The sequence below is a fragment of the Calidris pugnax genome, unplaced genomic scaffold (assembly GCF_001431845.1).
Source record: "Calidris pugnax isolate Ruff unplaced genomic scaffold, ASM143184v1 scaffold70, whole genome shotgun sequence".
Taxonomy (NCBI): Eukaryota; Metazoa; Chordata; class Aves; order Charadriiformes; family Scolopacidae; genus Calidris; species Calidris pugnax.
This window is the reverse complement of record NW_015090862.1, coordinates 6,977,804-6,999,523: the sequence shown is the minus strand read 5'-3', so window position 1 is coordinate 6,999,523 and position 21,720 is coordinate 6,977,804. Positions and strand designations below refer to the sequence as shown.

At 37.1% G+C, this 21,720-nt stretch overlaps 1 protein-coding gene across 2 annotated transcripts in view; it reads right to left on the bottom strand.

Annotated features, from left to right (window-relative positions):
- The window catches only part of WDR72 (WD repeat domain 72), a 110,835-nt gene that overhangs the window by 3,164 nt on the left and 85,951 nt on the right, over nt 1-21,720 (bottom strand). For both annotated transcript variants that reach the window (XM_014944325.1, XM_014944326.1), the window contains one exon: nt 3,222-3,320. In XM_014944325.1, coding sequence (XP_014799811.1) covers nt 3,222-3,320 — 99 coding nt within the window. The remainder of the gene's footprint in view (nt 1-3,221; nt 3,321-21,720) is intronic.

Below are 21,720 nucleotides of genomic sequence, written 5' to 3'. Positions count from 1 at the left end.
TAGGCACATGAAGGGAGCAACTAAAATCCATTTCACTTAGACAAGAAACTGCAGTCTGATATTTACTTGTGTCCATCACATGTGAAAAGTGTTTGCTGTGAATTATCCAAGAGAAAAGTGCAGGTTGAGGGGTTTCATTACGTATCTGAGAGTAGTTCAGATCTCACATTGAACACAAGAAATCACAGGTAAATCTCAGATTGGTGTCTTGGGTAGTCAAATGGATTCCTGCTATTCATCTGAGTATATGCCTTTTTCTGCAATTGCTGGAGGCCCACATCCAGAGCAGCGAGAACATGTGCAAACACATAGAAAATGTGAAAGTAAAATAAGTGGAGTAAGCTTTATGTGATTTTAGAAAATTAAGATCACTTTGAAAATAACTCTCAGTCTCATGTCAAGGTTAGAGATTGCACCTTTCACCATCAGAAACCACAATGCACAGATACATCCGTAATGGCTGCTCTGTAGCCCTCCCGATTCTGTTAGAAGTTGTAATAAAGAACCCTTTCGAGGAATAGTTGGAATTCCTTGTAGGTATATTGTCCTATTTTCACCTTTTCCTCATCAGAAGAGAGAATAAAATCAATACATTTCTTAACATCACTTTTGCACATATGACAACATATTGTATGCAAGTGAAACGCAAAAGACTCTGCAAAACACACATACAAGACCTTTTCATAAAAGCTTGTAAATGAAGTTTGTAAGTTTGCCCAGACTTTGAGTATGTCTGAAAGAGACTCTAAAGTCACAGGTTTCAGCAAACCAAATGCTGACCTCCCAGACACTCTCAAACTCCAAGATAGGATTCAAAGGTAAAACACCTGAGAAATACTAGAGAAAATCATAGCCCAGTGAATGTCACATTATTGTTTCAATGTTTGCTACTAAAAGTAAGTGGTAAGTTTTAAGTAAATGTATTGTGTTACCAAATCTTTCCTTTCAAACAAGCACTTCTGTCAGAAGTGTCTTAATTTCTTATCACAGAATTTCATCCGCACAAGGAGCAATAAATAATTCATGTTCCCAGCTCTTTGTTGTGTGTCCCTGAACTGCACAGAGCTGGAAGGCTGACAGCTGTGTCAGGACAAGCACCAAAGATCTGACATGACAAGTGACTAACAAGTTTCTTTCAGTCTATAGTGAAGGAAGACAATGGCATAAAGTGCAAAAACGAAATCCTGAAACAAAATGAAACTGTTTCTTTCTCTTTACCTAAGTGTTTGCTATGAGCTTATTTCCGACCCATAACCTCTGGTCATTTTATAGTACTGCCCAACCCCCTTTACTCCTCACATTCGCCTGGCCATTTACGCCTGTCCACGGATCAATATGAGCAATTCTTGGAGAAATACGATGTCTCCATGACAACCAAGCCACAAATTCTCAGTGGAAAGCAGTGAGACCAGTAGTGAAATCTCCTGAGGTTTTCAGACCTATAAGACAAGATGTCTTAAAATGCAGGAATGGACAGAAACAAAAGCCAGAGTAATTCATTGTTTATTACTAGTTTAATGATGTCAGATGGACCGAATGGAACTCAGTTTTTAAGTTTAGATACTTTATCAACATGTATTTTTGCCAGTCAATATTCACCTCCTGACAGGCTTTTATTCTTTCCATTACTTCATATAGATATGCAGAGTGCACAATTGGATAGTCAAGTTCCCATCCAAACGTCTACACTCCGCCACACAGAATTAATCTAAGATTGAAATTAATGTTATCTTTAAGGTACGCTAATTCTCCCCTGAACACTTTAGTGCCACCTTAATTCTTTCTCACTTCAGAACAGATCAGAACTCGGACAATCCACATTTTGGCCCATAATCATTGCTGAAGGGACTACAGACAGTTTCTGAAGAAGGTGCCACACACCACACATTGTAGGTGCAGTAAGGAATTCAACTTGGCTCCTTCCCCAGTAGATTATCCATTTTTCTCTAAATCTCATGCTGGTTTCTGCCATACAGCATTGAGTTCCAGCCTACGTGGCTTTAAAATGAACACGGACTTACAATTCATTGGCTTCAATTATTCTAACATATACTGGTGTTCATTTCTGTGGAAAAGATGAAAAGGGAATGTAGTTCAAATCAGGTATATGACAGCAGTTGAACTCCCAAGGAATCTTGGAGGAGTGGAGTGTGCTGAAATATAATCCCCCAGACATGGGTCCTATCTGGGTTCTGAGATGACTTAGGGGACCTGACATGGATTTCAGACTGCACCCTTTGACTGAAAATTAAATCTCAGCAGTGTTCCTTGGGGAAGGATCAGGGGACTGTTGGCAGCTGCCCCCTGTCAGCACAGGCTGCAAGATTTGGAAATCTCTTAACTAAGCTGACAGGCCGCAGAGACGATGAATCAAAAATATGATACACGGATCAGCACACAAAGATGCAAGAGGGTACACAGAAACCAGATAAAGCTGGGAAGGAAAATATCAAGTGAAGAAAGATGTTTAACTCTTTCACTAATAAGGACTACGTGCAGGTTACATATTACGGTGTATGTGGGTCAAGCTCGCCGTTTGCTTAAAAGATCTTAGTATTTAGTCGCACAGAATGTTTTTAATCAGCTGTGACTCAATACACTTTATATTTAACTGTTTCCCTTTGGGATTCATTTAATAAATTTCGTAGATGTTCCATAACGAGAAAGATAATGAAACTACATGAAGATAAATCTTTTAGTCACCAAAAAGAATGCACTTTATGGATGTTCCTGTATTTAGCTGAATCAATGTTAAGAGCCATTAAAATGAAATAATGATTGTGAGCTGGTTTAAAGAAAAGAATCAAGCTATCTAACGGTACCAATTTGCTCTCCTCCAGAGATACAGTGTTTGAATCTCCTCCACTACACTCAACTGCAGTATATACAGTCCTTCTAATTTTTCATAATCTCATGCTACCTTCAAAGGGTCAGACATCGTACATACATTAAGTAAGCAGTGTAGTCCAAAACTAATTATAATGAACTAGTAGTGTCAGCTTTCTTTTTGGTCATAAAGCCTTTATCCTTTCTAAGACCTGAATTCTTGATGAAAGAGGAAAGGATAACAGCTCCACACTGTGACCCCTGGAGGTGACCATTAATTTGACATTGCAGCTGCTAAAAAGGAAACAGCATTACAATGTGCTTTTTTTACAGACCCAAAAGCTGTGTCAGATTTATCACTTGATACTTGGTGACTGTCTTTAAATGCCTCTCACCTGGACTCTCAGACTCTTCCAAGACACATCTGTCAGGCGTATCCTCCACATCTTGGAAGTTTGCCGAGTTTGAGCTCTTGTCATGCTTCAGCGCACTGACTGCAGCAATAAAGAATAAAAACAGAGGGAGGGAGAAATGTAATGTATTCAGAAACAAACACTTTCTGATTTTCTGCATAGCTTTCAATGCTGAAGACATAATTTGTAAACACAAATATTAGACTGAAATAAAAGTGCTTATACGCAAGCACAGCACGGCTGGAAAATCTATAGACAAGAATTCATTAAGGGAGAAGTTTGAGGCATCGGCTTAAATGTGATCCCTTTGAAGTAAAAACACAGGTTTTTTCTTATAGAATCCCAAAATAATTTAGAAACCATAAAAAGTGCTTGTCTGTTTCACCAAAGAAGCCAGTAAACAGTAGAAAAGATCAATTAGGTGGTTTTGTAATTACTGGAGTCATTCACCAGGGAAAGAAATGGTGTTCATTTTAAGATGAAAATATGTTGTATATAACAAGCTAGAACGAGTAATAAAATTAGTGATAATACCAAAGTGCAGCAAAACCCAGACTGAGCTGCACTTTAGAGATTGCCAAATTTGATTTCGTCTTTTACTTAATTGCTAAAAACATTTTCATTTTAGAGCAGGAAAATATTTTCATGGAAACAATTGTTTGTCTGTATATGACTTTTTAATTCACTTGGCTTTTTGAACAAATCCCACATAAGTTTTCCTGAACAGAAGGGAGGTATTTCCCTTGTCAGTGTCCACCTCCCTCTTTTCTGCTCCATATCTCCATGTGGAGCCACAAATACAGCTTGAATATGTTACAGAATAGCACAGTAAACACTAGATCTCCATTTTTCAGTCCCATTAAAACTCTTAGTTGATCCCATTTCTTAGGAAATAGTGGTGACTAGAAAATATTTAATTTTCTCTAATATTGAGAAAACTAATAATGGTTTCACGCTTCCATGTGGATGGGGATGGCTATACACAATCTCAGTGTAGTTTTGTCCTGTTTTCAAAATAATAGATTTGTTCCCTTATAACTTTTGATGGATTTTTTCTTTTTTTCCCCAAAAGAATATTGGCTGAAAGATTACTTAAACACCCATTTAAATTTTCCAAAATTATGAGTGAATCAACAAGGCCTCAGGCTATTATTCAGACAGGAAGGGCTCAAAAGACACATATTCCACTTCAGTGCTCTGCGCTTTCCATCGGTTTGCAGCTATTGATCCCAGGTCGCCAAAAGGTTCCATCATTCTTGACTCCTGCATCTACACAGAGTCTGCTTGAAGCAATCAGGGCTTCAATGCAATTGTGGAATTAGATCCTTGAAAACGCAATATTAAAACATAATAAATAATAACATCTATGATAGTTACACCAGGCATTTCACATGGAAAAAAAGCCAGTATATTTTTGCCTAAAAAATCTACCTTGGATGGCAACAAACCAGTAACTAAACCCCTGCGCAGGCAGACCAGGAACCCTGGTTAAATTTCTAAGTTTACAAAAAGCCAGCAGACTTGTGTCAATGGTCAGCTGATCCACATGAAGGGGAGTTTCAGTTCTTGTCTCTGCCATGGAACTGTTCACATGGTAATCTGCATGAGGTGACTTGACACTGAAGAACAACTTACAATAACTTACAATAAAGAACAAATGTTCTTGTTCACACATGAAAACACTTTGATATGTCCGGGAAGAAACGTTTCCAAAGATATCTGTGCTTTTCTCAGATTTTTATAACATTAAATTATTTTCAAATTGACGGCTGGGATTCTCACTTCAAAAAATAAAAATTGAAAAATACAAGTGTGCATATTATATTTCCAAAAAAATTTGTTTTGTGTCAAATTTATTAGAACATTCTTTCTAAAACAGTTCTTTCCATTAAGCAGACAGCTCCACTGTGCTGAGTGATAGATTGAGTCATTACAGCTGCATGGATTTAAAAGTCAGAACTACTCTCAAGTAGAGCAATAGGAAAATCTCCACCAGAGTAAAAAAAGGGAGAAAACAAAAAGTACAGCTATGCCTCTGCAGGGAAAGCGAAAAATCACAAGAGCTTTCCTCTCTAAAAACACAGCAGTGACCAAAAATTCAGAGTCAGCCTTTCAAAACAAACAGTGCATTTTCCCCCAGTGAAGAGCTCTCACAGTGAACCAAGGAGGGGAGATGCAGTCACAGCCCCAAGCATCAGCCCCAGTCAGGAGAGGGAAGGTGCTCCCTTGCTGGAAGTCTGTGCTCTCACTGCTCTTCAGTGGGACTAGGACAAACCTGTTCAAGTGCTCACCCTCTGTCCCAGACCATGTCAGCATAAAACCTATAATTTAAACTAACCTGCTTGATTTTACAACAAAGCAGAGCTCAGCAGTGTTTTTAGGAAAGGTACCAGATTCAGCTAAGAAGTTGCTCAGAACATAATGAGTAAAAGACAGCTAGAAGCAGGTCCATGCACACAGATGAGACACATCAGAAGGAAGGTGTGAAGTGAACAAAAAAGAAACCAAGACAGGCTGGCGATATCATTGGACAAAGCAAGACGGTCTCCAGATGATATGCTTGGGTAAAGACAGCAGACATTTGGGGAGATTTGGAAGAAGGTGCAGTCATTCAGAGCCAAGAAAGACAAAAAAGGCAAAAAGGGATCACAAGCAGAGCTGATATGGCTAACAAATGACAAAAAACAACAATGGAACACTCACACTAATAGTTGGTGGCATGGAGCCACTAGGAACAGTTTAAAGGGAGTGGAAAGCAGGGATGGAACTCGGTTTCCACAGGGCCAGAGAAGCAGATGTCTAGACAACTTGTGTAAAAAGAGCTGTCTGAGAGCAAGGTTCGGCAGGAAAGAGTGAAGGGAGAAAAGCACCTATTTCAGAAAGTCAGGAGACAGGCTTGGACAGGCTGGGAGCGGGTCCCTGGCGGGGGTGAGGGATGCCTATCAGCCCTGTCACCCGCTCAGAAGTACACACACTGCCCCAGCCAGAGCTCAGGCAGAGAAACTTCCCCGTACCCTAGTTCATGAATTACATAATGAGTGTACGCAGCGAGCAGCAACGGGACCTCGGCAGAGACCTCCAGAGCTTTCTTTTTTTAAAACATCACATGTTATATGCTCAATTTGAAGAAGAAGGTTCCTTAAAAATATCATAAAAGAACAAAGGGAACTGAAAAGTTAAAAATAAGGAAAGAACAGTCTGGCCCAAATAAAGAGTGGAAGTAAAAAATGGCATTATGTAATAATAAAAAAAAAAAATTTAAAAAAACCAGCACTGACACCTACTTTGCTGTGTTTTCTCTTAGGGGAATAGGATTTTATGTTCAAATGTCAATAGAGGAATTATTATTCTGAATTGCTTATACCTAGGATGCTGATGGAATTTAAGTTATTTAAACATAAACAGTGTGATCTTTATTCATTCTGAGGATACTCTGTCCTACTTTGGGTTTAAATGGACCTTAAAATTACTTTTGCTTCCATTTGAAAGCTAATTTGTGTAGCCAAAGTGATGTAAATGTCTGGAGTATAAACAAGCCCCAAATCTATAAGTCAGAGAAAAAGTTAAGAAAGAACAACTTCTGATATTATAACTCTGATGATATTTTCTTTCTATTCAGTGCAATGTAATTTCAATTATTACATGGATGGTAGAAATTACTTTTGTTAGCATGGAAGTAAGGTAAAAGGAAGGATTTCATTGAGGCAAATAACCTTGAACTTAGCATATAAAAATGACATAAATCTTCATTGCACAGGATCAATCTTGAGAATTGTGGTAATTTTTTCTGTTACATCTTAATAACCTCTTAGGAGTTGTTTACTGAACTTGATACCCATTCTCTCACATTATTGAATCAGAAAAAAACATCAAAAAAATAGTTATGGAATTTAGACTAGCAAAAGAACATCTTAAGATCATAGTATTCAAAGGAACATTTATGCAAATAGTTTCAAAATATTTCAAACCCCACAAAATAAAAAAAAAATATTTCCAAAAAGAGATGACAGACTGATCTGCGATCAGTCTATGAAAGAACTGTTAAATGATAAGCTGTTCTTTGTGAATATACACTAATTACAGCAAGAACTCATCACTACCATTTGTTTCTACACGTTCTGTTTAAACTCTGAAAAGCCTCGTTCCACTCTGGAAACATCACACACCAAAGAGTAAATAACCTGGTCTGCATACTAATTTTCAGAGAGCAGACACACTGGAGAAAGAAGATTGCATAACACAGGTGAAGAATCTAGTTACTGTTTTCTGTTATTGATAAGGTGGATTAGTAACTGAAAGACAGTCTGCAGAGAAAACAAGAACTTATTTGTCATTCAAAAATAGCATCTAGGGTAGCAAAAATTATTTTTCAATCAAAAATTTTAGGCAAGATAAGCTATAGGCAATTTAAGGTCCAATACAGAACACAAAGCAACCTAATCTAAATAAAACTGCATGGAAAAAGCTGTAAAGGAAAATAAAACGCTAGTTTAGGTTTTTTTTGTTTGTTTGTTTTTTGTAAATGGATAAAAAAATAATGCTGCAATACTACTTCTGGGATGTATGGGATCTACAGGCACTTACTGTGTTATACCTAAGAAGCTTGATGGAGAGCTGAGCGAGAAACACTTTGAGTACTATTTTAAAAAGCACATTTCATAGATATCATAAAAAGCATAAGAAGAGCTGTATTTGCTGAGACCAAGTATCATCAGTGTAAGACTGCAATACAATACAGTAATACCTCACCAGATATTTCTACTAAACTCCAGTTTGAAACTCAGGGAATTACAAAATAGATATATTTTTTTTACATGTAATAACTGACAGTAGATATCTGTTACACAAACTTCCCCTTAAACACGTAGAGTTTTTGTATCCTTAACATCCTACACTCTAACTTGCCTTAACATGGCAAGCTCCATTGTTTTACTACATTGACGGGCATCTCCTTCTGTTTGCTTGCACGTGTCCCTATTGGCTTAATGTGAAACTTGTTCTTGATTGAGAAAAAGAACGTGCAAGAGCCCTGCACGCTCACTCCGTGATGCTTGTAATTGAACAGTCCTCTCTTTTATCCTCTTCCAACCATCTCTTTTGCAGGTTGAGGGTTACTATCCTACTTAGCTTTTCCCATGTATTTTGATGTCAACCTAAAAGGACGCTATTGTTTCACTGATATTAAAAGAAACGCAGGGAAACATTCAGGAAGTGGCAAGTGAAATATTATCAGCACTCACCCCAATCACCTAAAACCAGAGAAAGCAGTGACCCCAGCTGGTGTGGAGCTCCCACCCAGCCGCTCGGGTGCCAGCACCCTCCTGTGCAGGGAGGCAGAGAGGCTCAGACAGGGGACGTGCTCCTGATGCCACCAGCGCCAAGTACAGCACCAGGAGGACTTCACAGGTTTTAGAGGTGATACTCCCGTGCACAGAGCCTGGTGTGGGGTTTGCCTTTGTTGCCACCTCATGAACACCACTGACTCCTGCTCAGCTTGCGATCCAGATTCTTTTCTGAGAAACTGTTACCTTGCTATTTCTTCCCCATCCTGTCTCTTTGCAGAAGATTAATCCTACCTCAGTCTGGATCCTTGCTCTCATCGTTATTGAATTGAACCCTATTTTTTTTTCCAGACCATTTCTCAGGCCATATAAACCACTAATTCATCTCACTGACAGAAGACATCAGTTGCTGGTCATTTCATAATTTTTAGTGTCATTTAGAAAAAACTGCACCGATGTATGTAGTTGTCATTTAATTGAGAATGGCTGGTTATTATCTTCTGATGATTAAATATCACACTTGCTCAGTTTTCATTACATTTTAATTTTAAAGAGAGATTAAGAAATTAACCTGGAGAAACACATTATTATTCTAAAGTGAATGCTGCAGCACATGGAAGTTGGAACTGTCCTTGAAGTAACCCAGAATGGAAGAAGTCAAACTGGAAACTACAGTAACTGAAATCCCTGACACTGAGTGCAGAAGTAGGGCCTAATACTGCACTGCAGAGCTCGGTTTGCACAAATACTGACCCATGCACCTGGGGAAGCCAGAGCTTGCTCTCATGCTGTGAAGTCACAGGCAAATGGAGCTAATTCCACTCATTACATGAATTGCAACTAAAGAACGTTTTTCCTTAAGTGTGAAATTTCTTCTAAAGTTTTTATATATTTTAAATAAAAAACTCACGAAACTCTATTTGTACTCCCTCCCCATATCTATGAGGACAGCATTACTCCAGACAGGAAACCAGAAATTTTCAGTCATTCTTTTCCCAATATACCTTGAAGTTTTATTCACCCAGAGGGACTTCCCTACTTCTCTCAACTAAAATATAATGGATGTAACAAATTATGCTCTCAAAGGACATCCCATTTTTGTTTCATTAGTGCAATGAAACATTCACTCAATTTTAAAGCAGTTGTCTTGATCTTAGTTGTGATTTATACCAGAATCTCTCCATGTATTCTATGTAGTATATATAATAAAACACCTAACTAGTTAAATTTGTCTCAGTGGGTTCAGCTGCAAGAAATAAAATACTTTCCATAAAATCCCACACAACGTTTACTGCACAGCTCTGAAGCATGTGCCTCTGTAAAACTTAGGAGGATTTTAAAAAGGAAAATGTAACCCTAAACTGTCTTTAATTAATTCTTCTATCATTATACACTGCTTTTTCTTCTCAATGTCTCTCTGGCTAGCAAGCCCAAATTTTTGTCCCTAAATGTGTGGTAATGCATATTTTAACCAAATGCTATAAAACTGAGTTATGTGATTACATTTGATCAACATTTTTTATCCCTCTCATTATTTTTTTCCAACCAGTAACTGTGAGGGAATAGAAAACCAAATTTTAAAGGAATTAGTAAGGAAGGTCAAATTTCAGTTCTGTAGTTACCAGATAATTAGTTTCTTTTTTTAATTAAAACATGTAATATCTCCTTACTTGTCCAATTTTGTAAAAATATATAGCAAAATCCCCCCTGGTTTCTGCACATTAGATCAATGGCATGGGAGGGTACGTACTGCAGATATGACTGCATATCAGTGTATCAGTAGCTTCTATAAAAACAACAAACAAAGAAATACTTCCTATTTTTTAAATCGCGTTATTGACAGCATTGACATTATTATTTTCATGGCAGCAATTGATTTGGTATTCTAGTCTAAAATCATTAATCAGGGAATTTTCAGAGGATTCTGGTTCAGTCCATCGCTACAGAGGAATTGTAGCTGTGGATTGCCTCAATTTGCTTTTAAAACCAAAATGAAACAAAAGTGTGCAGCGTGGTTATGGCACGGACATATCCCTGTGCATAATGTGAATCTTATAGCTTGCATACTCTCCCCTTCTCTCGATCAAAGCTGTCCAAATAGCTTAATCCATGGGAAAAAAATATACACAGAGCCTCTTTATTAACCTCTTCTGGCCAGATTATTGTTATTATTTTGCATTATGGCCTTGAAGATGTATTACTGATAGCGAGGTAAAGCCAACTGCTGCCCAGCATGACTCTGCTGAATGGCTGCTGTATGAAAGTGGAAGTACTTATTTCCAAGACATTTCTGTGATGCTCCCTACTGTTAAAATGTTATCTGACTTTAAAAGATTTTCAGTTCAATTGTAAGCAATAAGTAAAGGCGGGCAGTACAGTACTGTATACTGAAGAGTTTCACTAGCTGGTCAAACAGGCATTATTCCAAGAAACTAATGTTGTATAGGACTGCTTCCTGGTGGCTGAGACCTCTGATTGGCAAAAGACAGTGGACTTTTCAGTCAGCAAGCTAGTTACCCATGGATGTGGCTCAAGGCTGACACACAGATTGACTGGTTCACACTAATTTACTTCACACAGATTCCATTTATCTCCTAGAAGATCCCCTGGCAGCAGCTTATAATGGCATATCCTAGGATGCCTGCCTGCATGAGTTTTTAAAGCGGCAGAGCTTGATGAATCTAAGTCCAGAAAACAGTTCACAGATTGAGGACTAGGTGCAATCAAAAAACATCAAGTAGCACAGCTGGGACTTGCTAGCTTGCTTGACTGGTTTGAGCAGCTGAGCATTAACTACGCTTGCTTTCCTGCTGGCAGCCCTGTGTCACTAGAACAAATCGGAGCACTACCCAACAAAAAGAAAAAGAAAAAGAAAAAGAAAAAGAAAAAGAAAAAGAAAAAGAAAAAGAAAAAGAAAAAGAAAAAGAAAAAGAAAAAGAAAAAGAAAAAGAAAAAGAAAAAGAAAAAGAAAAAGAAAAAGAAAAAGAAAAAGAAAAAGAAAAAGAAAAAGAAAAAGAAAAAGAAAAAGAAAAAGAAAAAGAAAAAGAAAAAGAAAAAGAAAAAGAAAAAGAAAAAGAAAAAGAAAAAGAAAAAGAAAAAGAAAAAGAAAAAGAGAAAAAGATCTGAGGAGAGCAGATTATTGCAGTGTATGGATACTATTAACAGATGCAGGAAAAACTCATCAGAACACTTAATCTTTATACAACTCCAGGATTATTAAATTAAATAATGCTCTGGTTAGCAAGTTTTGAGGCTAGGAATTGGACAATTTCTTTTGGTCATGCTAACGGTTCCCAGGTAAAAGACCTGAATAAACTAAAGCTGTTGCCATTTCTTTCCTATTGAAAACTATATTCAATCTAGTAATACGTGCACAGTGAAAAATAGTTACCAATATGCTGGGTTTTATGTTATAACAAGGTGAGGTACAGGTCAAATGTAATTCCGCACGTCCAAAGAGAACAACAGACTTCAATAGGTGCAAGCTTATAAATTGTAGTTTTAAAAGGACTGAAAATATAGTCTTACACTATAGCTCTCCAAATTCAGATAGACAGAGACTATTCTTTAAACTCCTTCTCAGAAAGGCAGCAAAAATTAATATTATTAGACAATAACATTTGACAGCAAATGTATTGCGAGAGATCCAAAGCACATTTAGTACTTAGGAGGTTAAAGACTCAGCTGTAGTGCTAGTTGATGAAAAAGTAGGATTAAGGCTTTAGTATGAGTCTTGACATGATCATGTTGTCTGCCTGCTGTCTTAAGCTTCGAAAAACAGCTGGGATCATCTTCTTATAAGCTCCAACTCAAAGATGTTTAAGCAGTTCCCAATCCAATTAAACAGAGGTAAATATAAGGAAGGGCCCTACTGAGCCCAATCATCTTATTTTTTTAATGAAAAACAGCATAATTGCAGGTTACACAACTCCCTAATCTCACTTTAAACCTAACAGACTGCTGCCTTATAGTGCACATGGCAGGCCCAGTTAACCCAAGCATTCTGTATTGCTGTGCTTAATTTTTGATCATTATCCTTTATTATGTTACTTGTAATCCTAAAAGCCTACGATTGTGTCCAGATATTTGGCAAGGATTGTACCTGGATATACAGGGATTCTTCTTCTAAGAGTAATGGATTAATTGGATAGTACTGTATGACTAGTAGATGGTTTGCAGTGAAACTGCCGTGCAGTTTTTAATTTGTGAAGTCCACTTCCTTCTCCTTCTGTCCCCATCTTTAAACAAATTGCCTTTTTGAATGTTAGCAGGGCTGCTGTAGTAACCTATCTATTCTCACCACTAACGTGACAGCACTATAGAAATAACACTGCCCAACAGAGTAGGCTGCTTACTAAAATCTTCTTCATAAAAATTAATAGAAGATATAGAAACTCTATTTTTCAGGTGGAAATGCATGTTGAATTTAAAAGCGGCGATCTCGTGGACATGGCCCAATCATAGTATTATTACTTAAAGGCTTAGAGCACTAGGCCACTTTCCATACAGCCAAGAGATTTTTGAAGTGTGCACGTGTGATCATATTGTGCCAAGGTATGTATTTTTTAACTGATTACAGTTAATACCATAAAACCAAAAATACCCATATATAATCCTCCTACTTTGTCCTATAAATATGCACGAGGACATTCTCCAAGGATGTAAAAGCAAAATCTCATCAGGGACTACTTCAAACACAGGCTCCTCATGTCTTTAAGAGCAAGAAGGAAATTTAAATGATCAGGAGTGAACTGTTTGCAGTAGCCGTGTTACATTATGCATGATTCTTGGCTGCACAGGATTTAATTAATGATTTCCAGTTACATGGTTAAGATTTGTAGTGAACTGGCATGTAGGGCAGCCAACTAGCATCTGACAAACATATCATTTTGTATTTTTTCCAAACCACCAGCTACTAGGAGTTGCTGTCCCTTTTTTGTGTAGCTGGAAATCTATTTTGTATATATGGATGATTATTTTGGTCTGTGTTACAGAAGCATGAATCTAGATTAGTTTTAAGGTGGCTACTATCCTGATGCAACTGAGAACAAAATCTGGACTTTGCTATTCTATGAATTATTAAGCAATATTTGTTGATATATATAACTATTGTTATTGTTTTCCAATTCAAACATAGAAAAGGTAGGCATATACTGACTATTTGGAAATGATCCAGTCCTCAACAAGACATTCCATATGGAAGAGTTCTACCTGTCTCCTGCCAGTACTTCAAATTGTATTGTTGGTATTCTTCTCCTTTACTGGTGGATTTGTTTCTGTTCCTATATGCTGTCAAATACCAGCTTGTCTGCACAATCAGAGGTGAATCTAGGGACGGTCATAGATATCCCTCTACATATGGAAGGATAAAAACAAGTTTAGTGTTTTAGGAAACAAAAATGCCAGTTCAGGAGACCACTGAAGGTTGCACTCCAGCTCGTAGGATAAGTGAAGTGGAAATGCCAAAAGGGCTCCCATACAAAAAATGTACAAATGTACAGCAAGACCTTGACTGCAGTTTCGAAAGCACAGTGCAATTACTGGAGCATAATTAACAAAGAACACACCATTATTGTAAAATAAATCACAGGATGATCACTTCCTGCTCAGGGCACTAAATTAATCTCTGTGTTAATTTGATGCAAGTTTTGTAAAAAACGGTAGAGCTGCTCTTGATTTACCACAACCTGAGTTTGGCCAAGGTGGCTGAGATGAAGCAAGCAGTGTTGAGGATATGTAAAAAAGATTAGAACAGATATTTTAGAAGTCGACTTTCCATAACTATGTTCAAAAGAGCAGAAGTTCACTTTCACCAGAATATAACTGGCACTCTGGAATCCGCCTTATCTTTTCCAAAACAATCCAAATAAACTCTTGGCTCCAAAATAAAGCCTCAGCCTTCTTAGTCCGATGATTTGAGACTACACAGCTGTAGCACAGCAATATACCTGATTTCAATGATTGTTAAATGCACAAAGCTCACTGAAGCTCATAGGCACCCAGTCTTTGCACATCCTTTATCACACCCAAATGACAAATGCAGTGAGCTTTGAGATATAAACTGCTCCTGTAGCCCAGCGCTTCTTCTGGAGGGGAACAGCCTGCCTCTGCCAAGAGAGCTCCACTTTACATTTTTACATTGCTACAGAACTGCAAGAATTTTTGCCTCAGTACGCGAAAGCAAATCTACAGTGCATATGGCCTAGTGGACTTCAAGAGTATGTGAACAGATCTGCTGTTTGTGTAAGGCGTTTGGTACCTAGGCTTGTTAATTCACTTAGAGACACGCTTTGTTCCTACGAAAAACTGAAAGGCTAAAGAACAGATTAAAATAATTCTATCACTGTGAATAGTTAAATTGAGATTTACAAAATTAGGATCACAGCAGTATTACCATATTGTATTATTATAAAACACAATATCCATATCTGACACTTTTGTAGTTGTATTCATGGCTGCCACTTTGGGCCCCATCCCAAGGGAATCACTCAGTCACTCAGAGCTACAGGAAAGTGAAAATGTGGTTTAGAAGAACTTTGTAAAGTACACTGAGATGTGTGGTAGGGTGTTTTGCAAGTATTAAGATAGAAGGTGTTTCTCATACTGTCACATACAGTGAATATTTACTGTACCATGACTATAACAGAGTTCACGTAATAATAAAGTCTGGAGGAGGATCTGGGGTTAATTCCTATATAACAGTACATGGAGATGTCTCTAAAAGATTCAGAAAGAATATTGGGAAATCTCAACACAGTTTGTCTATACTATCAATAGATTACTTGTTTGGGAGCATGGTGTGCACTTAAAAGCAAACAAAAATTATGTGTAAAATTACAGAATACGTACAAAATACAGATATTACTTATGAACAAGAGAAACTCTGTACTCCAAACTCTGCACAGGGCTAAGTACTATCCCTAACGTTAGCCTGCATCTCATTAATATCCAATAGCTTTGTTTAATTTTCAGTTAAAAATAGAAAAAAACACAAAAAAACTTAATGTGCCATCAAGACAGCTACAAAGAGTACAATACTGTTCTTCAAGCTAAGGAATTTGTTAAAAAGGCTAGTACCTTATCTTACAACTCTTCCCACAACAACTGGACTCCCAGCTTTCCATATTTAGAAGAAAACACCTCATTCCAACCAAACGTTATGTACACCTTGTCATCTTACCAGTATACAACTGTTTTTCTCAGCTACTAGAAATACCAAAAAAAGAATAGCCGATAACCTTACTAAATACTGATTTATGACAGAGCTCCACTTATAGAGACAATTGACTACTGGTATTTTAAATGTTAAAAATAAACTATTCACAACAATTTGAGTATCTCTATGAAACCGATATTCAGATTTTTTGCATAATTTTAATTTAGTGCCTACCTCTTGAACGTACTTCTCTCAGTTTATGTACATATGGTTGGCCATATTTCAGATATGTATACATTCTGTAACTGAAAGAATATGTATTTTACAACAAAATTTAACAAACCATAAATTTACTACATTATTACTAGAGGAAATCCATTTCTATGAAAGCTGTATATTCACAATATATTGTTGGAAGTATATATTGCATTAATACTTCACTGTGCTTATAAACGTTAATATAGGTTATTTGTTTATTACTGTGTCAAGGTTATTCATCATATGCAGTGTCAGAAAGCACAAGCTGACATCTCATATTGTCTGCTTCAAGGGCAAGACCAACGTGACCTTTGGCTTCTTCTTTTAAAAAGGATGAAATCATTCCAGAAGAATAATGCTGAACCGCACAGCTCCCTTTAAGAACCAATCTACCATTTATGGTTTCCAATTTTCCATACTGTAGTATGGCTTGTTAAGATCTGATGACTAATTTTCTCTTCAAAGTTTAGCATTCTAAAATTCCAAAAATATTTCTGTTAATGTCATGTCATTTCTGCTTCCTATTTATTCACCACAGAACAAAAATTTCAAATTGTCTTTGTTAAGTTCTTTGTTAATTTTGTCAGAGTCCTTCCTGATTCTGTCTGGGACTGACATCATGCTGGCCAATGACTTCCTAGATCTAGATCAGATCTGTAAACAGAAAATATTTTAAAAATATTTTGGACTCTTACTGTTTTTCTTTCCAGAATCTGTAATAATCTCAAAAAACCCTATCTTTGTATTTATTGGCTTTTCTTGCTTTACAGTTCTTATAAGTTCTCCTATATTAAACTGATACAGGCGTACAGCTGAAGGGAGAGATAGAGTTACTACTGAAAATGAATATAGAAATAGCGAAAAGGAATCTATTCAAAAGAATGGGAGTGATAAAAATGAGAGGTCATCTGTTAACTATGAAGCTCTACCTCTAGCTGTCTCAGTACCATGACAGTGGAAAGTAGATGCACAATTTGAAGTATGAATTAGATGTGAAGCTACATGTGTTATTTCACAGGAATGACAAGATGTACGTATGGTCCTGAAGTATACATGCATTTGCAGAGGCAACTCTTTGAACTTCATCAACCTCTAAGTGAGTACATTTTTGGAGAGAAAGGGATGAGATTCACGTGAATTGGTAATTATATTATCTGCGCATGACACTGATTTCACTATAAAATTCGACTGAGGAGAATGCAGCATTCTTTGACCTAGCTGATAAAAGGTCAGAAAGCAATTTTGAATAATAAATGAGACCTGCTGACCTCATGACCCAAGTCTGGCAGGGTCAGCAGCAGCCCTCTCACCAGATGCTGATGGCAGATATACAGACGCAGACAGCTCAACTAATGAGCTTCCTGGATAAGGGTTTTAGATCCAGTGACATTTAAGTGCTATGCAGTATATAAAATAAACTTATAAATAATCTGCACCATAAAAAATTAAAGTGATATTTACAGTGAGGTGTAATATGACATACTTTGTAATCCTCACTACAGCAATTATTTTACTGCTTCTCCTAGATAGTCTTTAACCACAAAACATAATACCTGACTAGCATTTCCTTTAAGGTCTATTCTCTTCATGTTTATATGGTTCCCATTCAGCGGATATACTTTGAAAGGGTATACTTTGACAGCACATTTGTTTGGCACCTCATTTAATACAAGTCAACAAAAATAATTTTTAAGATAAGTTTAAATTTATTTTATCTAAATTCAAGCTAACATATTCCTTACCCAGTGAGTGAAAGACAAGTCTAAAGCATGCAAGACCAAGAACAATTTTCTCTGGATCACTTCATCAACAGTTCCCCTCAGAAAGAGTTACAAAGTAGGTGGCTGATGAGGAAGAGAGGGCAGCACACTAGAACTCATTCTCTCACCACTGTTTGAGTTCACTGTACAAATGGCCTAGGGTCACTACTCCTTTCCAGACCTTGGAAACCCTGAGTTTTGACTTCACCCTGGGTGCTGGGCCTGAGCTCCACAAACTGCCATCTCATCCCCCAGGTGCTACAGCTCCTTGGATGAATTTGCTGGAATAAATCTACATGTTTGCTTATGAATTAGCAATGTATTCATGCTTGCATGAATTAGCAACATAAGGCCAAATTTCTAAATACCATCGTTGGAGATTTTTTGAAATCTGCTTCATAAGGAAAGATAACTGCTTGGGTTCTCCTGATGAACCCAAACTCCACCACGAATAAAATTACCTACAGGAACTACAAAAGCTATAGGAGCTTTTTCTATGTCTTTTGAAAGTCACCATAGTTACTTTTATGGAGGATGTCCTTTAGACACTGAAATCTTGAGAGGGGCTACACTAAAAACTCTACAGAAAAGTTACTGTGCTCTATTCAATTCTGTATTACTTTGCATTAGTTAATTTTAACTTGCATAGCAGCTGGTGTTTAAGAACTCGGAAACTCTGAATATTTGGTGGAGGAAAAAATGTTGCTCAATTTTATTGAAGGGGAGTCTGAGGCATTACGTATCATGAAGAAATGTTTTCTTTTAAGCTTTTTAGAGATTCAACCTTCCAGCTTAACCGCAGGTCTGCATGTTCTGGAACTATGAGAAAGGATAAAGAAGAATGAATAGTTGATTTCCTTTTTTGAAATAAATTAGAATTCTGTATACTTCTACAACATTCTTTCCTGTTTATCGCCTCTTTAAACTAACCAGCTTTTTCAATTACACCTAGACAGAAGCCTCTTAATATTTCTTGCCTATCTTTAAGCTCTCTTCTGTACACGCCATATCTTTTCAGAGAAAGTCAACAGAAAAGAACATGACCTCCCCAAAAGGCCCCACAATCAATGTACATAATAACTTTGCAATATTTGCAGTTATTTACATTCTTCTTATACCTTCACAGTGTATCAGCTCTTCTGTACACTGTACACCTGTACACCTTTTGACTGACATGTTACCCCTGACATTTATAGATGGAATTTACCTCCACAGCGGTGACTGGCATACCACTAGGGAGAGAGCATCTGTATCCTTCTGATCCAGGGGCTGCCAAGAGCCATTTAGATCTTTTTAATCAGTGCTGATTAAGGCAAGTCAGATGACTACCCTCAAATTTATCACTGCCTCTAAAGACCTTGTAGCAGCCAATAGCTAGGGTGGCTACTGCAAGGGATTGTCTTGACCACATGTCCTCCCTCTGCACTTGTGAGGACTTTGCAAGGGGAATTACACACTGCCTCTACATAATCTATCCCAATTTTTCACTGAGTCAAGTGTGTGCCTGGAATACAATTTTGGGATTTCAGTACTGTGTGTAGATACCAATTAAACTCATTGTTAGTGAACCCAGCTTCTAAATCTTAGTGCATTCATTTAGGGAACCAGTAACAGTAACCAGCTCCTGCACTCCCAGCCTGTGTGCAATTGAAATGAAATTTGATTATAAATAGATTAAGTTATAAAAGTTGCTCAAAAGTCTGCCTCTAGCTTTGCTTCATGTATTTAAGACAGCAGTAGTCTCCACAAGGGAAAGAATTTCTTACTGCATCCAGTGCATCAGTAAAATGTACTCAGTCTTGCTTTGATTTCTTTCCTGCCACTAGATAATATGTGTATTTTTATGAGTCTGCTAGATTTCCTTAAAACATTACAGTCACTCTGCTTTACAATCAACATGAGCTCTATAGTGGGCAACCAGTCTCTAATATACAGTTGTGCTCCCTAATTTAATCCCTTTCCCACTCCCATCTCCTGAACAGTGCCTTGGTATTCCAAAGACAAATCTCTCTTCAAAAAGGATTATACCTGGGATCTTTAGAAAGTATCATAAAAGGGAAAAAAAACCAGCGAGATTATTTTATACTGCTCTATTTTATAGCTATGAGAGTACAAGTCATTTTGGAAGTCAACAAAGAGTTGTTCACAATAGCTTCATACTCATTTTCCCCCAACAAGACCCTACAAAGCTGTGCACCAGCAGAAGCTTCTGCCTAGCAGAGTAAATCTTCCATTACATAAATCGGCAGGGCTTATGCTAATTATTTACTGGTAGAACAGTGTGAAACAGAACGGTGCAGTCTGGAATTCACAGTTTTGAGATACGTCTCTTAACCAAGACCTGAAAATGCTTTAATCAGAGAGAGAGGAGGAGCTCAAGAGATTCATTTAGTGGGATCACCTATAAGTACAAATTCTATTTGGCTTTGCTCAGCAGGAGCAAGAGATGTGCTTTATAAATAAAGATTACTCTTTTTTTAAAAAAGATTTTTTTGTTATAAAGATATTTATTATTCTGCACATTTATGCAGTGACACGGACAATGAGAATTGTCCCAGCGTATGTATTTTTTACTACATCCACCAAAGGATCTATTTTCAGTATTACCTCTGTGCTCTAAATGAGGAATGTGTAAATTAGTACCGTCCACTAAAAATCAACATGCCTTCCAGAGCTTACAATATTTATTCTTCTTACCCTGGAATAGCGTATTCCCAAAAGCAATTAAACATGCCTTACACTCTCTTCTCCTACTGAAACCACTAAAGAGAAAAGTGAAAAATGAGTTCTTCATTTTGGTAAGTTCTATCTAACTTTGCACCAAATTGAAGTCCTAGTTGCCAGTTTTTAGCACAATTATGCTTGATAGGAGCCACATTCATACATCCCAGAAGAGATTCTGTGATCCACAGCTTTTATCTTCTATTAAGAAGTCAGTTCGTATGCTATTTCCCCCCGAAAAGATTATGTTTGACTGCTAGTTGCATGAACTCATCAGCTGAGAATTTTCTATAGAACTTGCATTTTATCACAGCGATAAAGACACTGCGATCATTTTTTATTTTATTTCATAGGAATAGTTTTTCTGCTCATAAACTCCAAGATGTCTAACAATCTAAACCACAAGGCTTTTACATGCATTCCTTATTAGCAATTTTACTACAACATATTAAATGCTTTTTTCTCAAAAATCATCATACTTCCTCAATCATTAAACTGCACTTAATGACAGCCTTCTCTTTCACATTTTGTAAGAGTGTGAGTTGTAAGTGCTAAAAATCTATAAGCTACACAATTTCCTGTGGAATTTGTATGCAACTATGAAAACTCTTCTGCCTCCCCATGTTTTACATATTTGTCCCCATAACCAATTTTTAACCTTTACCAACCCTGAAGTCCTTTTTATACTGTATCAGGAGTGAAACTCATTTGCAGACAGCTGCAATATGAGTTTCCTCACCCTGCCCTGCCATTGACCTACAACCTGATCTAAAAGAACCACCTTCTTTCAGAGTGAGAAGTTATTCATTTGCCGTAATAGCTCTATTTTGGGCCTCCTCAGCAAAAACAGACAATTGTGCCCAAATAGCATGAGGTTCTGTGATACAGTCCTAGTTTTATATATACTAAAAAAACACTTAGGACTGGCTCACAAATCAGAGGCAAGAAAATTTATATTTAAAAACCAGCTTAATATGCACTTTGCTAAAAAAAGTGTTAGAAATTTATATTTCTTGTTAGCACAGGCTCACTTTAATTTTATTTTTTATACTATACACCGTATTCATTGAGTAAAATGTAGTTTTCTAGCAGTCCATTGTACACAGGGCAGCCTTCAAATGCTACCATTGCCAGATAATAAATAAAAAAAGGGATAATCAGGGACTATGTAATAATAATTGGAAATAAATAAAATGTTTCTGATGAAAACAATTAGTCACAAGCATTACAAGTTGAAATTCAGTTCAGTGTTAAAGAGACAGTTTAGAAGCACATGGTACATTTATCACAGCTCCACAGACAAG